The sequence below is a fragment of the Magnolia sinica genome, chromosome 5, assembly GCF_029962835.1.
Source record: "Magnolia sinica isolate HGM2019 chromosome 5, MsV1, whole genome shotgun sequence".
NCBI classification, from domain to species: Eukaryota; Viridiplantae; Streptophyta; class Magnoliopsida; order Magnoliales; family Magnoliaceae; genus Magnolia; species Magnolia sinica.
Window position 1 is genome coordinate 107,535,203 of NC_080577.1, and position 15,986 is coordinate 107,551,188.

Below are 15,986 nucleotides of genomic sequence, written 5' to 3' on the forward strand. Positions count from 1 at the left end.
TGAAGTGTCACTTTGATACGGACATCAGTGGTGCACCCTTTCGAGTGTATCCAAAGAGGAGGCGTTGCCGACAAAGCACTAGAGCGGAGTAGTTGATGTGGATGGACGCCGGGTCCATCGGACCCATTTTCTGATGTGCTATGAGTGCAGGAGCGGCATGACCGCACCCTGACCACAGGCCCATGGGATGGACTTCACACCATGTCGCGCGGGTGTTTTAGTTTTAGGCGTCTTTTTGTTCTTTTCTTTGTTTTCAAGGTCTTTGGTACACTTTTTGTTTTTTTTCGTGACTTATATATACACTGTGAGAAACTCTATTTTATTATTGAATGAATGAGAATTCGTATGCTTTCTTTCTGTTTTACCAAAGAGATTAGAGTTTCAGAATTGGTCATTGGGTGTTGAGGATTTCACCCCGGTTTTAGAGTTCCCTTCTTTCTAAATCTTCGAGGTGCAGGAAAATGCAAGAATCAGTTGTCTTCTTTTCTTTGATGCCCTAGAATCTATACTCTCTTTAATCTCGAACCCATCTCTTCTTTATCTCTTTCGTTTATCTCTGGATTACCTTTTGATTTAAACGGAAAAGAGGGACAGCTAGTCAGGAGAATCGGATCCAAACTTGACTATGGACTGGCTTATGGTAGATCTGGGATATCCTCATATCCCTAAGTCCTCCCTTTTTTTATTGTTTACATGATTTTATACTAAAGGACATGATCCTGACAGAATGATTTCATCTCTATGTTGAGATTTGCTTAATCCCTTTGATTGAAAACAGTGATTTTATTAATTTTATTATTTGAATCTCTTCAAACATGATTATACATGCATTTAGGGTTAGGCCATCACATGTCGCTGCATCACACTTTATCCAAGAAAAAGTTGCTACAGAGGAAATTTGCACGCCACTGTGAGGTCTCATGATGAATTGGTGAATGTCTTCACTAACGCTCTTGAGCACACTAATTTGGATAGTCTCCTCATCAAACTAGGTATTCATGGCATCTTGATCCAACTTGAGGGTGGCGTTGATTGACCATAACAGACAACTATGGAAATGTGTGGCCGGCCTTACATGAAAATGACAATTACCAGTCATATATCTTTCCCTCCTTATCTCTTATTCCTTATGTGTTAAAGTTAAGGTTTTTAGTTAAGATGCCTTGGTTTATGTAATAACTGAAGTATAGGGGGTATTTTTGTCCCATTATCATGAAAGGCTTGATATAATGTGAGGAGAGGTGTGGAAGCTCCTACCTATTGAGCCCTCTCTTTCTTTTCTTCTTTACTTCTCATCTTCTCTCTATCTTCTTCTTCATCTTCTTTTCTTAACATGCACACCCTCACACCTACACACACCACAATGGGTACTTGAACCCATGACCTTAGTGTTGAAAATCTTGTGATTCTACCACTAAGCCATGTGTAAGGACCCATTTCTTCATCTCTCCATGAACATAATGTGTTCATGGTTGTGTCTACGTGTGTGTGTGTGCGAACGAGAAACAACCAAACAAATTTAGCTCAACCAGAAGCCATACAAAGGCTTAGAACACTAAGAAATTCTTACCCACCAAAATACTAGAATTACTTTCTTGTTTGCTGTAACACTAAGAAATTCTTAAGCATAGTTGATTATAATGTATTGTTTATTATACTAAATTTTTCTCCAAAAAATTCCTTTTTTATGTTTTACCCATTTTTCCCAAAGAGCACATCTGACTTGGACAGCAACTCATTCATATCAAACAAGTTGCATCATATAAGTCAGCACTTCAACAGAACAACTTGTGATATTGAATTTCAAAAGTGATCAGAAGCCATCGACAACCAAGTCATGTGGAGAAAAACGTGACTGAAAGATAGGTGATTTTCATCAGCTGATGTGGTTGATATAACGATGACAGTACCAGCAAGTATCCAAATACAAGTAAGCCATTTCATTGCCCCATCAATGCAATTTCCGTTGCCCTAAGCAAACAGATAAATCTATGTAGAACCATGCATCCACAACATTTGCAGTAATACGGGTACACTTAAAGGCCCTCATAAAAGATAGGCACATTTGGCCATCTCATCATGTTAAAATTTCACATCTGGTGAAGCTGTCCGGAAATATCCAGAATTGAGCAACCCAGCTTACCATGAACAGAATATATCATAAATAGAAAAGCATGAGCTCGAAACGAAAGCTAAATTAGCCTAGATACTTCCATATCTTTCTACGGAATAACATGGCAATGCATTTAAAATTTTAAATTCAACACTCCTAGGTTGATTGTGGAACAGCCAAAAGAAGCGCAACTTATGGTCCATGATGCTTTTAAAAGGATAAAAAACGAACCTTGGAAAGCACGTCCCGGTCACGCAAGTTGGATGCAGATAGTGATAACTGTCCCAAATGTTCGCAAGGAGCCAAATCAGTATTTTACTGAAAAATGAAGACCACGAACAAAAGAAATAAACGCATACTTTTAAAAGTTGTTTTAGCCATCATTATTCTACACATCCCACAGAAATGTCTTAGCTGCCAATTTGTGCTTGTGTGACATTGACCAGCAGTAAATTAATTGTTTGATGCATGACCATTCACACATGAATAGTTAAGTATCAAACTGCACGCACATGATGCGAGGAAGAAGCTTTCTTCCCCACTAAGTGCAATGTAAGATGTAGTCCAAATCATGACAAATACTGAAACCAAGCAAACTGTTTCATGCTTACTCGTCTGCCAGCACAATCTTTGAAATATAGCAATATAAATTGAAAGGTTTGGCCTACCAGTTCATGTTCAGAGCTAAATCATAATAGATAACATCTGTGGAAACAGACCTAGAGAACTAGATATTTGTCTCCATATATATGGCAAAGCAAAGATCTCTAGTCTTTCACCTTTCTATGTAACTTGATCACAGAGAAAGACAGAATCACAAGTGAGGATTAAAAAATTAACAGAATGTAGCAATTGCTACAGACTGCATATTTAGCAATCCATTCAATGCACCCAAAAAAAAAAAAAAAAATGGAAAAAAAAAAAAAAAAAAGGAGGCAGAAGCGAGATTAAGAATTTAGAAACAGTAAAACTTGTACATATTGTCAAGGATTCAGTATGAACAGACAAAAGGTTCAGAAGATGCCTGCCTGCCAGGAGATCATGTAATTGGAATTGTCTGTTTATAATAGATTATTTTGATCAGCACATACAAATGGCATATTCAACTTAGCTGATATAAATGCCATTCACATCAAACAAACAGTCTTGATAGAAGCATGAAAATCTTACAAGAACCTTAAGAATTCAGTAAGCTGTGCACATTTCAATCAATTTTGAGTTAACATCCAAGTCCACCTCCAAAAAAGTTAGCACAGTTTTTCTACAAGACATTTTATTTGAATTTAGTTCACAGGCTTTAGAAGCAGTAGCATTCATGTGCAAGCACATCAAACAAAAGTGTTGAAATCATATCTGCACTGTTCTTACATCTCCGGAAAAGAAAAAAGGATATGTGCTACATGTGTAAGAAGTAAGAGGATTTGATGCAGCACCTATTCATCTATTGTGAAGCAGCAAGGGAGTAAGGTGTTTTAAGGTACTCTGGCGAATTCATATGCAGTTGGGGTAATGACCATTTTAAAATGAGCGGAAAGCTGATGTGGGAGATGTTGCCTTGGCCAGTGGTTTGGAGATCAAGAGATCTAGAGAGAGAGAGCTGGATCTTCAAGGATAAAACAGCTGTGGGGGAGGATTAAAAGTTCTATCATATCATGGGCCTCGTCCAAAATCTGTTGGAATGTGTTCTTCGGATTTCCTCCTTGATTGGTGCTTAGATACTTTCAGTAAGCCCTAGAAGCTGGTGATCGCTCATACTAGGCAGCTATCCCCGCATCCCTGTGATTGGAAACTATATTTCAACAACTCGTCCTTTGGAAATCCAGGGTTAAGTGGTATAGGAGAGGTAAGAGAAGATAAGGGCTCCTAGATCCTTTCTTTCTCAAGGCCAGGAGCTATTGGCAGTGCAAAAAGAGCAGAGGCGATGGCATTAAAGAAAGAGTTGGGGTTATGTCTCCATGATCTTGGGCCCACTTATTGACGAAGGCCCTCTCTAAATGTCATTTCTGGGCCCAAAAAGGCAGTGATAAACCTTGGAAGGTTTCCTCTATATGTCAACAAGATTCACATCCTAACATCTAGGCTAAACATTTTGTTTGCTCATTTTGGGAGACAGGCCAAATCTATGGCAGATTAGCTAGCAAAAGAGGGACCTCACTAGCTGTTCACATGTATCGAAGACTCTTTCCGTATTTCTTGATGTATGATAATACTTCTCCGCACCCTTTATTTAATGAAATCATTATCTTTCCAAAAAAAAAAAAAAAGGATAATAGTCAGTTCCCTTACTGATGTAACAGTCAAACTAGATCTACTAAGTGGTTAACAATTCATTGCATTGTTTGCTATGTTACTCATTGTGAGCTGCTGGCAAAACTAGCCATGTAACATGATGATGCAGACCAGTGGGGGAGTGGAAGGCCATGGCCCGACGGATAATCTTATCAATGAACTGCAAACATCCAGTAAAAAGATACTTGCAACTGTCGACAATCAACAGGAAAAGGCAAAAGGATCCAATAATCAGATGGTTATAATTCTCTAAATCATGTCAACACCACCTGTCCATCATGGATCCCGCCAAATGAATGGTCCTGATCACCAGACTGATCATGCACCACAAGTCATCTTGTGTGGAACTCAGTAACCTTGATAACCATTAAAGTGCATAGCGCACTTAATTGGTGAGCTCTTCTAGTAAATGTCAAGGAAACACTATTAATCATGATCAAATGGGCCAACTCATAATTACCTAAATCGCAGTTCAATAATCCTCATTGAACTAGATTGAGACTGTTTGATCCATAGTACATTTTCAATGCGTCGCACATAGCGATTTTTATAAGGTCAATACACGACTTCTTTTGGGCTCATTTGTTTTGGAAATTTAAATTAACTAAAGATGTTCCTGATTCTCACTTGCATATTGTTGGATATGCATGGTTGCAGTACCCTTGCAATGTGTGTATGGTCTTTCCCCATGCACTCTGCAGAGTGCATGCATGGTTGCTGTACTCTAGCAGAGTGCATGTGAGGTCCCTGCACATGCACTCCAGCTGAGTTTATGCTGGATACCGAGGTGGCAGAGTGCATAATGGTTCCAGAATGTTGTATACTCTAGTAGAGTACATTTGTGGTTTGTGAACGTGCACTCTGGCGAACTGCATGGTCTGTGCTCACACACTTCTTGCCACATGTTGGTTGATAATTAAAAGTATTCAATAACAGTAATGTTGTCTGTAATGGCCGTTACAAACCCCATAACGGTCAAAATTCTTTTTGAAGAAAGTAAATGTATCAGCCCCGTATCAGACTATTACAGGCCATATAGGCCCATTATAGGCCCATAACGAACATTGCAGGGCCACTACGGGCCCTTTTTTCCAGAATGGCCATTACAACCACATCGCGTAATGGTTCTTGCTGTTACCATGACATAACGGCCATTATTTAACCATTTTCAGAGACAGTAGAAATGGAATGTGAATATGGTATACCTCCATACTACATGCGGAAAGGTAACTTGTCAGGTGGGATTGTCCATCTCGCTTCCCCTACAACGTTCAGAAAATGGTTCAAAGTAGAACCCTCTAATAGGATGCACAGAGAAATTGATGGCTGGATTTTCTGATAGGTGTTTTTTTATACAAGGGCCACCCACAATTGGATGCATAGCAGGGACAGTCCTGATTGATGCATGACCATGCAACATGTATTGTGGAGAGCTAGCCCTACCAAATTATGATTCTGCTGGCTTTAAAATATTATCTCCCCAAGAATTGTACTCTGGTAGAATGTTGGATACTTTGGCAGTGTCCAAACTAGAGCGTCATGCTACCTATCGAACTAACGAACTATACTTTGAATCAAGTAAACTGAAAAAAGAACCATATGAGCCTACCTGAAACAAGCTGAGGAATTCCCATAGTATCATACTACGAACTACAAATTCAAACTTAAATTGTCAAACTGTAATTCATGTAACTATGGGCCAAGTATTCATCAGGACTTAGCTTAACAACTCTAACTTACACTGGATCAGTCTAAACCAAAAAAAAAAACACACACACACACACACACACACAAAAAGACCCTAACCTATTGAGCTCCTCAAACCCAAACAACATATCTATCAGAATCCAGCAATTCAATATGCATCACTGTCATCCCCCTCAATTACTCTCAAATGACTCTCCAAACAAAACAACCAGCTGCATGATTGTGCCTCCTAAAGATGGCAGCGCCTCATACCACTTGAAGAGATTTTTTTAATTTCCATTTACCTTCTATGCTCTGGTAGGTAAGCCGCGATGGACCCCCATCAAAGTCAGGCTAGCCAGCTTCAATTCAAAGAATCCTTCCCACACCCCATGATTGTGTAAGAGGACTCGAAGAATGCCACCACAATACATGCCCTCGTTCAAGGTGTCCTTTCATCGCATTCACAGAGGAGCGAACCTTACAGCAAGATGGGGTGTCCCAACCCTCTCTATTGGTTAGTTCTAACTATCCATTGGCATGACTAATTGCTCTTATTCTATTCATATAAACAAAACTCACCAGACTTCTTCGATTTGTTCTAGAGAAATTCAGTATTAGAATTCGTTTTGGGAAGAAAACTATATCATATGCCATGTGCTTAAGAGAGATTCTCATAAGCACATCTGAACATGCTGATTCACATGCGAAAACAAAAGACAGATACCTGGAAAATCTCATATAGAGATTGTAGAAGTTCACTCTCCTAAACCTGGCAAATGTATAATCTGCCAAAGAGAGGGGTTAAAATAAAGGTGGAACCCACAGAACAACGATCAGGGTCATTGCTTTAATGGGCACCACCTTAGATGGATGATGCCCCAAGAATCTCCCAGATTAAATGATCCTAACCCTTCAATGTTATGGCCTATTTTCTATTGGTACACCTCTTTTATATTCTTTAACAGTCGATCTGTACCCGTAGGCCACTAACTGCTACAATTCAAATGCAGCATTTCTAATCCACTCAACTAACGGCTTCGGAAAACGAGCAGATTCCAAACATTTCTTCCAATGGAATATCATTCATTTTAAATCCAAACACTTCTTCCAATGGAATCTCATTCATTTCAAATATAAACGCTTCTTCCAATGGAATCTCATTCACTTCAAATCCAAACGCTTCTTCCAATGGAATCTCATTCATTTCGAATCCAATAATTCAAGAACGAATCCATCAGATATCTAGACGACCAGAATCCACGAACAAACACCTAGAAACAGCACAAGGCCGTAGAATTAGGGCTCCCGACACCCGAATCTGGATCAGGACAACACCAAATGCAAAATGCAGGTAAAAGGCGAGAAGAACCTCGATGTGAGCGAATAGTCCGTAGGCGCCACGAGATCTGAGAAACCAATCGATAGCGCCCATTGCATCGCTGCTGCCAGGCTTCGAAGTAGCAGCACCGCCGCCGTTGCCGCCGCCCACGGCCTGCTGTCCGGCCTGAGTATCTGAGCAGCAATTCCCCATCTTCCGCAGTAGGAAAGGGGAGAGAAGTGAGAATCGGAATATCTGAAAAAATGACGCGTTTGGAGTGAGAAATTGGAAACGAGGGAAAACGCGTTGAATTGAAAAAACAGATTGCAGTAAATACGACCCTCTTGCTTTGTTCAGGAAAACGGTCCACCCTCTTATATAGGAGTCTAGGGCCTTCCTGGGCCCACACGCGTGTACAAGGTAACTCATATACAACCCACCGCAACTGCCAGCCTGCCGTACAGTCACAAAATCCAAACCATCCATCAGGTGACCCGAGAGTATATATGATATTTTCCAAAACCCAAATCTGGTTTACTTACTAAATGGGCAACGATATTAGAAACTTTGGGCAAGTCTTTTACAGCCGTACATTTATTTTATATATTGTGCGCATGTGACATGTGGACCGACCTTATTCTTAAGCGTGGGACTTACATGGTGGTAACCTAGGATGGATGGATGGATCAGATCTTGTACTTAGCACGTGTGTGGCATGTGCAGGAGATGCATCGTAGACGCGTGTGTGATAACCAAGGGTCGTAGATCAGGAATGCGACCCGTTTCTTGCGGACAGGAATCCTCCTTCGTATCTCTTTTACGCTACGCGTGAAGCATCCGTGCTCTGTGGGGCCCACTAGTCATATGTGTAACCAGTCCGTCCATCGGTTGATTAGTTGATATCCTCGATTCTAGATCATGGGGATAATAATCGATAGAGCTCGGGTGGGCCACACCAAGATGAACGATGGAGATAGGATGTCAACCATTGATTTGTGTGTGGGGTCCTGCGTTGCTTATCTTTCATCAAAATCTTTAATCAGTTGTAACTTAGGGGGATGAAATGAACGTACGGAATAGAGCCTAATGCAAAAATGATGCAGCCATGAATTTTGAAGGAGAAATTTTACATTTGCATGGGAGCTTTAAATCAGGTTGATGTTTTGTAAATGAGGTTTAAATAAGTTCATCCACCTTATTCATGGATCCATAGATTCAAATATACAACATGGTAGGGTGGGCCTAGCAGACATTAGGTTCTTTTATGTCAACTTGGCAAACACATGATTAAATGTAGAAGTCATCTCTAATGTGGTTGAGTGATAGATATACCTCATTTTTTAGCTCATGCTTTAAAAATGCTATGGGAGAGAAGATAGACAATGTGGATAAATAAATACGTTACGATAGAGTTGGGCACAAGATGACTTGACTTTCCTTATTTAATTCATCTAACTTGCTCAAACCTAACTTGATTTAAACCGAATAGGTGAGTTGGCCCGAACCAGGTAGACTTTTCTAATCAAAACTCAAAAACAAGTCGAGTCCAAGTTATCCAGTAATTTGATCCAACTCGACCAAAAACTTAATCCAATAAGACTTACCTTAATACAAAACTTGACTCAACTTGAATTCGAATATATATAATAAAAAAATTATAATTTCTAAGTATCTTTAACCCTACCCCATGCACCCTGTCCCAAACTCGCCCTCCCTCCCTCTTCCAAGCCCGGTAGCCACCCACCACCCTCCCCTCTCTACTCCTTCCCTCCCTCCCTCCCTCTCTCTTCCAAGCCCGGAAGCCACCCACTAACATCACCACCCTCATCTCTCTCTCTCTCTCCTCTCTCTCTCTCTCTGTACCAATTTGAGTTGAGTTTTGGTCAAGCTTATTTAAAAACTAGATTGAGTCAGGTTAGCCCTAACTTAGTCCGACTCGACTCTATGCCCGGCTCTACATCACAATGCGTTCATTTGCACATTCCTTGCTGGAGACCCGCAGCAGACGCAATCTTCTTCGGTTCGTTAATGAAGCAAATTGCGTCTGATCCAGGACCTTGCAATGTGTATGACCAAATCTGCTTGAGGCACCGTAATGTATTTGTTTATCCATCCATTTTCTCATACCTGTTAAGGTATGTGCTTAAAAATGAGGCAGGTCCACACTCCAATGGACCATACCACAAAGGACTTGCATTTAATATTTAATGTTTCATGCATTTAATGCAACTCAAGCTTATTATTTAGTGTGGTCCACCGTAGCATTAGATTTGTCACATTTTTTTGACATACCTTAGCATGATCCGAGTGAAGGGATGGACGGCATGGATAAACAGTTAAATCACCGTTGGCCCCCACACAGATCTGATTGGACTTAGATCCGACCGGGTCGAACGCAATCTGCTTCCTTCGTTCACAGTATATGTTCAACTGAGTGAGGCAATTGCCACTCAGCTTGGGTAATTCAGGTAAAGGAAAATCCTTGATGCTCCTGTAGAGTGTAGTTGATGGTATGCCTGCGCTTATAAATTACTTAAAGTTGCATACGTGGCCCACAAGTAAGTCGATTTAAACCGTCCAAATTATATTTTCCAGTTTAGATGTACCATAAACCAAAAATTACGTTTATTTGAATATCTAAATAAAGGATTGGTAAACATTTATTGAAATATATCCATTGGTCCTGATTCAATAAACAAGCGTCCACAAATCAGAGGCTTGGATTGTTGAACCAATGCGATTGCGACTCGGCGACAGTGGTTTCCACAATTCAGCATGTTTATTTTAACTTCATACACGCCATGTTTCACGTTTGCATGTTCCTAGTACCTGCGTATCAACTGTCCTGTTTAGCCGGAACATGGCATAGCTACGAAAAAATTATCACATACCTTTACCTTTTATGTGTTTTTTTTTTCTGAGCAGCCGAAAATTTATGTTACGGGGGTAGATTTTTTAGTTAAGTAAAGAAGGTTTTGGATAAACATACATCTAGAATTGTAAAGTAAGTTTTGTTCGTTCGAAAAAAGAAAAGTGGATGAAAGGTCGGTGTAGTAAAAAATTACCCAATGATACAAGAAATGGCGGAGCCATCTCTCTACCGTACACTTGGCAGGTTGATAAGTATACGCGCGTTCTTAAGTTTGATAAGTAGGGCCCATGGTTTGATTAGAAAGACCGTTCATTTCTTCTGTCCCACTGCTGATAAACCGTATCTTTAAAAAATACTTGATAAGAAAATTCTAACCGTTCGATTTTTGGCCTCCAGGAGAAGAAAAATTAAATGATGGTCCACAATAAACGAGAAAAACATCCTAATATTGCTCGGCTGGGATTCTCCAAACAGGGATATTTCGTGGGAACTCTCCATCCACCGTTGTACTCAACAGATCAATGGTCCATATTACCGGACAGGACCGCACAGGAGTGGGAACGCCTGAGTACCACTAAAGATGCATGCAACGTATGAATAAGTTCTGATACACGGGTTCCTTTTCTTTTCTTTTCTTTTTTCTTTTTTTTTTTATGTACAACATGGTGCACCAGTTTGTTAAAATGATGGTGATCAGACCATTGATTTGTTGGGACCCGCCGTGGATGGGTGATATCACTAAAGTCTTCTGAAATGGGAGATCGTAGCCATCTAACCTGATCTTTTTACTGTGGAATACGTGATTGTACAAGTGGCACATTAAATATAGCGGTATTAACTGCACAATTCATGACCCGAAATGGCCAATCAAAAACTGCAACGTGTCAACATCTTGCGTCGCAATTGGCTAAAACATACTTTCACGCGAGAGTAGTGTCATGTGCGCTTCCTTACCCGATTTACATTCCATTATAAGTGTGAAAGCATGAGCCTTTATATTTGACTCTAATAGAACTAATTAATGTATGTCATGTGTATGTGTTTGTTGCTTATTGCGTTTATAAAAATTTGCTGTGATAACATATTTATTACAAATCTACCTATGATATTTTCGGTAAGACCTTCTCTCACAATATTTTTAAACAGAAAGTTTGAAAAACAACTTGACATAGAGGAAGTAGTCATAGTCGAACTTTGACCAGAACTAAGAGTCCAGGAAGTTAGAATATGATGAATTATGTTTATCTTTCGCTTCCAATATTATTAACCATCTTATAGGGAATGGTGAAAATGTCAAAGGAAGTCTGATATATGCTATCCAATAATGTGGATAAAGTTGACTAAAGACATTGAGTGGCAATGATTGATTAAGACATAGCCCTTAACATGATCATCTTAATTATCATAAGAATCTTGACATATTTAAGCCAAGTCTTTAATGGACTATGGACACTTTTGTGATAGAGCTGTTATGATAAAAAAGATTTCTATAAGATAGGAAGTTTGGATTTAAGTAGATTCTTTTTTTATATATATAATTCACATCACTAATTATAAAGCAATTAAAGGAGTTCCCATATCCACAATTGCGATATAAGCACTGAGGATTCAGGATTAAGAAGAAGGCCTTAGCAAAGGTTACACAATCTCAACAATTTATAAAAAAAGCAATCAAATAAGAACTTGATATTGTTCGCCAAATGTGTCAATCTATTTTGATTTATCTTTTATTTATTTTTCCTAACATAGCCTAGTTTTACATAGTTGTTTAGCTACTTTCATTATAGTATTTTAAAAGTATAAGTAAATTCCTGTGATCATTGAAGTTCTAATTTAGCCTATCAAACCTTCTTTAATCGTCTATTCTAATAAGCTTATTAAGTATTTATTATTTTCCCTTTCTTTTTTTCTTTTTTCTTTTTTTTTTTACACACACACTCACGCTATAATGGAATTTCACCACCTATGGGTACTCAAACCCTCGACAAGGTGTTGAAACTACTAAGAGTTTACCACCAGAGTAAGAGTAAGGACCCTATCATTTTCCCTTTTGTTTATTCATCTTGTTGTTTTACAACTTGTTAATTATATGAGCATCATATTCAAATATTAATGAAATCGGCAATAATATATCTTCTTTAATTTGCATGTGTATTATTATTTATTGAGAAGTATATTAAAGTGTTGTTGAAAAAATTAATTCTTAAATTTATAGACTCACATTGACAATAGGGCAATTTTTTTTTTTTTAAATACTCATTCAAAATGGCTCACCCCCTTCTTTCCATAAATTGCTTACACGGTGGTGCAAATATCAATAATTAAAAGGGCATTAAATTTTTTATCCTAGTCTCCAATATGTTCGGGTTAATACAGAAAATGCCGGAAGTTCACTTAAACTTTGAATTGAGTAAACTCTAACCCTCCCACGCATCTTTACTCACACATGAAGACCATCTTTACTCACACACAAAGACGAGATCCAGAGCTCGATCACAGAAGCAATCTAGTTTGATTGAATTGACAGCAATACCAACTGCCGTTATAATCTGACAGTGTATGAATGTAACCGTGATTCGATCCGGACTGTTGATTATTTTTCATGTCAGCCGTCCGCTATATGCCCACCAATCTAACAGTTTAAAATTAATCACTTGTAATTTTCAGTCTACTGTACATCTAAACTGGGACCAACGATTTGGATCATTTAATCTTTATTACATGAGTGCATGTATGATACAACAAACATTTTCCAATTGCATGTGTATGAGCCATCTGCTATACCAGAGTATCGTGCAAGTCATCACATTGATCAGGTCAATAATAACCATCCAGTTGGCGCCCATAATATGAACGTTAAAGGAAAGTTGGGTTGACATTTGAATTCAACGGTTGAAAATTACGAGGAAAAACTCATTGACTTGACTGGAAACTCCCGAGAAACATAGATGAGATTTATCTATAAGACTAACAAATCGCCAGAAGCTTTTTATCTGTTTATTTCAACAATATTTTATATACAGGCGGCTTACATGATTCGGGTACCACCACAAGTTGTAGTGGTGATGGGATATCTTGGGGCCCACACGATGGGCACATAAGATCCACGCCGTCCATCTTGTTCAGCCCCTTGTGTTCTTTACCGGATCCAATAATCAGACCAGTCCAAAATTTGGTTGGACCACACCATAAGGAACAATGTTGAATCACATCTCAAGCCACTAATTCACATGGTGTGGCCCATAAAAACAGAGGTGGGCCCCACAATAAGTCTGGAAGGTCTATTATTTACATGTTCCCTTCCAACCGATGCATGTGGTATGTTACACCTGAATTTCCCGGTAGGTTCACTTCTGGTCTCATGTCCTAACATCAAAGGCCGAGCGGATTAGATGAGACCCCGGATCTACAGAGGTGGGTGGGACCCTGACTGTGGGGCCCATTTTGATGTATGTGACTACATCCACGCCGTTCATCCCGATTGAAATATTATTTTAATGCATGATCTAAAAAAGTAAAGTAGTTCCAAACCTCAGATGGACCATAGTACAGGAAACAGTGGTGATTGATCATTAAAAACTTCTTGTGGGCCACACGAGGATAATATTTGTGTGGTCTCTTCATCTAGATGTTTGTGACCTCATCAACAGGTTGGATGGCAAATAAACATTCCAGTGGAATCCATGAAGTTTATAATGGTCGGGATTCAATCACGTGTGTTCCACTTAAGATTCGAGTCAGCTTCATTTTTAAGATCATGCCTGAAACAAGCTTTGAAAATGGTTGGATGGTGTGGATTTAAGGCACATACATCACTGTGAGCTCTACAGTCAAGGGTCCCACCCACTAACTTGGATCCTGGGTCTCACTCACCTAATCCGCTCTTATTAGACATGGTATGTTCCCTCTGAAATTGCAGTTGAACTGACTTCCAAGTCCCAAGGCCTAAAATCAAAAGACCATGTTCAATGGACCTAGAGAATGTGGTACGGTCCACAGGAATTTACAGCTGGCTGGCATCTGGTCCATTGTATAACAACGAAGGTCATGCCCGATAGACATGGTGAACGTGCTATGTTCCAACTGAATTTTCAGTTGGGCTTACTTCTGGTCCCATGGCCTAGCATCAAAGGCCATGTCTAATGGACATAGCAGATGTGGTGTGTTCCACCTGAATTTTCAGTTGGGCTGACTTATGGTCCCACGGCCTAAAATCAACGGCCCTGCCAAATGGACAGTGGATCTGATTTACATGGGCCCCGCAGTAGCTTGGTACTATTAGGGCCAGTTTGGGAGCGTGGATTCAGAAACCCCTAAATTTAGAATCCCCTTGATTTGAAATCTTCCTATTGTGTTTGGCACCTTGGATTAGAATCAACTTTAATGCGTTGTATATATATATATAGGGATTTAAATTTAATCACTAAATCAACTTTGATATCTCTAATTAGTTAATGTATATAATATTTGATACAATGGTTTTAATAAGCCCATTGAAATATATACTTTGGCTGAAAATGATGAAATTCCATGTCTTGAATGAGCTATAAGTATAAGATTATGTCTAAGTAACTAACCGATGATTTTTAACCATTGATTTAAATGAAAAATATTTAGATGGCACTGATCATTATATTTAAGTAACTATAGTGATGCAATTGACAATCTAGTTGTCTTGAGATATCATTAGTGGGTCATATGTCTGATAATTTAATAGTCTAGTGACACACATATTACTCATGCAACTCTTGAAAGAATTTTAAATGTAATCCAAGACCGAACCGTGAATTTGAAACCACTTTGAAACCACTCTTTGAGGGGATTTGAAACCCCATTTACTTTATGGTGCTAAACAACAATATGATTTAAAATCCCCTAAAATCTCCACAAATCAACGGTGCCAAACGACCCCTTAGAATATTGATGATAGTGGTAGTATAAGTACCATGTGAACGGATATGGATTACATCCTACCCTTCTGACCCTAGCAAGGAACCAGTGGATCTATGTGGGGGCCCATCATGATGTATTTGTTCATCTACATTGTTCATCCGTTTTCTCATGTAGTTTTAAGGTATGAGCTCAAAAATGAGCCAAATCCAACCCTCAAGTCGACTACACAAAATAATAAACTTGGTTTGCATTAAATGCAAGAGCCATTTGTGGTGTAGTCCACTGCATTGTTGGATCCCTATTTTTGGGCTCATAAGTTAAAATGATATGCAAAAAGGAATGAATGACGTGGATAAACATATACATCAGGGTGGCCCCCACACAGATCCACCAATTCCTTGGTATAGATGGGAGGGGGTAGGACGCAATCCACTTCCCATGTGAACACTCCCTATGAGTGTATATTATAGTTATAATTATAATTATTTTAAATATAGAAAAGATTATGGCCCCCACTTTCTTGAGACTGTGGCAACGTGCTCAAGCTTTAAAAATAGGAGATGTTGATGTCTCCACCTCCACGAGAACTCCGACGTAGGACAGCCAATCATGCATCCGGAAGGTTCAACCATCCGTACCATTAAAGGCAATCTACGGTGTAAAAGATCACGACAATTGCATAATTATAAACTTTAAATGTGGGTCGCTTTGTTACAGCCGTCTGTTTTGTGTGGGCCATAAATCAAACGGTCAGAATCATCAAATGAAAGTACTTCTTTCAAAACATAAAAAAGCATAAGCATCATGACTCC

The 15,986-nt window shown here is 39.1% G+C and overlaps 1 protein-coding gene across 1 annotated transcript in view; it reads right to left on the minus strand.

Moving 5' to 3' along the window:
- The window catches only part of LOC131247146 (uncharacterized), an 84,251-nt gene that overhangs the window by 20,153 nt on the left and 48,112 nt on the right, over positions 1–15,986 (minus strand). Inside the window, exons 7-8 of the mRNA XM_058247579.1 lie at positions 7,461–7,862; positions 2,345–2,392 (exon numbers count right to left, since the gene is read on the minus strand). Coding sequence (XP_058103562.1) covers positions 2,345–2,392; positions 7,461–7,862 — 450 coding nt within the window. The remainder of the gene's footprint in view (positions 1–2,344; positions 2,393–7,460; positions 7,863–15,986) is intronic.